At 38.2% G+C, this 2,500-nt stretch overlaps 1 protein-coding gene and 1 long non-coding RNA gene across 2 annotated transcripts in view; one reads left to right on the top strand and one right to left on the bottom strand.

The window, feature by feature from the left end:
* Window positions 1-943, top strand: part of HUS1 (HUS1 checkpoint clamp component) — a gene marked incomplete at its 5' end in the record, with an annotated part of 31,658 nt that extends 30,715 nt beyond the window's left edge. Inside the window, one exon of the mRNA XM_085849703.1 lies at window positions 242-943. Within this exon, the coding sequence (XP_085705829.1) occupies window positions 242-327 (86 nt within the window). The remainder of the gene's footprint in view (window positions 1-241) is intronic.
* A 681-nt stretch (window positions 944-1,624) lies between these two features.
* Window positions 1,625-2,500, bottom strand: part of LOC147031516 (uncharacterized) — a 245,143-nt gene continuing 244,267 nt past the window's right edge. The window contains exon 3 of the long non-coding RNA XR_015053356.1: window positions 1,625-2,258. This is a non-coding gene — a long non-coding RNA (uncharacterized LOC147031516). The remainder of the gene's footprint in view (window positions 2,259-2,500) is intronic.

Genomic DNA, 2,500 nt, shown 5'->3' with positions numbered 1-2,500 from the left:
ATATATATATATATTTCATAGGAAAGTTCAGAAGTTAGTTCGAATCATTATATACCATTTTTTGCTGTCTTATAGTGATACAAAATGAGAGATTAAAACGTAAAGGTTTAGGAAGTGCATTTTTGCAGTTTATGTATAAATTACAAACATTGCATTTGTTCATATTATGAAGTCTTGATGAAAAGCAATTAATTTTGTTCCACATTGCACGAGAAAAATGTCATCTTTGTGTTCTTTGCAGATATAGTGGATAAGAAGTTGTTGCATTTCATTTTGCTGCATGAAGACGTAACTCTTCAATACTTCCTCCCGGCTGTGACCACGTAGGAAGAGTCACATTCTTCATAGAGCGCTAAAAATCGTTATGATTGTGAGATATTCATCTGTGCTTCTTCCTCATAATTTTTCAAACATTTTCTCATCAAAATGAGCAAATACTGCAACAGGTTTTCCGTTTTGACGAACCAAAGGATTTATTAGAAGTTGATTTGAGGCAAAGTTAATCAATTTTATATTCCAGTGTTCCATTCGTTTTTTCAGTCATATTTGTTGATATTTTGATTTGAAAATATAATTTATGCTTTTTAATGGCAGCATTTTTGTGCAGATGTTTGTTTGACTATCTGGTGAACTGCAATGTGTGAACTGGCATGTAGACCGGGCAGGGTCGGCAAGTTTTCTTCTCTGAGGTTCATTAGTGAGCCCCATGGGTTTTTAAATAAACCAACAATACAAGATTTCTGAGATTAGCTCAATTGTCAGAAACCTACAATCCACATCCTTAACACTGCTGCAGTCAGCTCGATTTGAACCTGCCTTCTCCAGGATATGTCAACGAATTGTCCGACCACTTGGCCAACTCTGTATATTGTTCATTTGTTTTATCTTTGCCGTAAATTTGTGCTCTTGTTTTCATTGGAATTAAAATCTTTGAGAAGCTGTATTATCATTGTTACCCTTTTCATGTGAAGCGAAAAGTGGGGTTAAGCAATTGGTTCACTTCTGTCTATCTGTCTGTCCGTCTGTGTGTCTACAAATGTCAGTTTATGATCGAGGAACAACTTGATTTCAATTGACTGTTATGTTTTGAACACAAATTGGAAAACAACCTCTGAATTTGTCCCAGTCGCATATACATAGAAAGAGAGGAGCAAGATTAAATTTTTTTATCTGTCTGCCTGTCCGGTCGGCAAAATTTTAGATAATTCCAAGCAGGAAACTTACTCATAAAGGCCACAAATAATTAATGTGAGGTGTTAAGTAAGGTGGTGTAAAAGACGCTGCATTGATGGCGGTAAACCTCCATTTAATTTACATCATCACGATAAATCAAATTTGCCACTTGCAGACCCCCACCCATGTCTGTTTCTCAAGACTGCATGGGATCAGATGCTCTGAACTCTCTCTCGTTGGGGTTGTGAACGTTTCTTGGTGTGACAACCAACTCTGGACAGATCTCCACTCTGTTACAGGTTGCTGTGGTTTAGGTCTGGTATTTAATTTGGGCACAGGCACACAGTGGCCTGCATTAGCTTCCATCAACAAATGCTAACAGGCACGAAACCTGGCTTAACATCCTTGTGAAGGACTGCGGACTCGTCATCGCAATGTTCTGCCTGTGAAGCACCCGTGTCAGGCCGGCAATGAAACCCAGACAAGATGACTCCAAAATGTTTATTCCAGCCTTGAATTATCATTTCAGTCTAATAAGAAGATGAGGAACCACAAACTATACATAACCGCGAAGAAATCACTGCATGAAATTGGCCTAGAAACAATATCACGTATATAATATCACAAATAATTGAGGTTAAACATTACCTGTTTTTAACCTTGAAGGCTGATAGAGGGATTGAACCTATTGAGACGTATTTCAAGAAACCATTGAAAATTAAGATAAGTGAAGGTGACTGACTAGACATCTTGAACCAATTGGTCCAATCAGCATTTTCTAATTAATCATGATTCTGAAGAAAAGGGAATGCTGGAACATGTCAAGCCTAAATAAAATATCACACATCGTAATCCATATATAGCCGATATGAGCAACTGTCAAATGTTGATGTGCATCATGAAGCGACTTTTTTCACATGATTATACATTAATTTACTGTCACTTGATTAAGCTCATAATGTGGCCTCAAAGTGGAAGGTGATTTTTAGCTCACCTGGAACGTAGTTCCAGGGAGCTTATGGGATGGCACGTCTTCCGTCAGTCCATCCGTCCGTCCACAAACACTTGCAACTTCTTCTCTGAAGCTACACACACAATTTCAATGAAACTTGACCACAACGTTCATCATCTGTGATGTGCCAAAGTTTGTTCACACCATAAAAAAATCGGGGTCTAGGGAAGTTTATGGGGGGTTGCCCCCCAAAAGAGGTATTTGCTTTCTTCTCAGAAACTACACACACAATTCCAATGAAACTTGACTTCAACCTTCATCACCCGTGATGTATCAGTTTTGTTCATGCTATTTTCAAAAATCAGGGTCGAAGGG

The sequence above is a fragment of the Eptatretus burgeri genome, chromosome 2 (assembly GCF_056783735.1).
Source record: "Eptatretus burgeri isolate ZD-2024b chromosome 2, Ebu_testis_v1, whole genome shotgun sequence".
NCBI lineage: Eukaryota > Metazoa > Chordata > Myxini > Myxiniformes > Myxinidae > Eptatretus > Eptatretus burgeri.
This window is presented reverse-complemented; position numbering and strand designations above follow the sequence as displayed.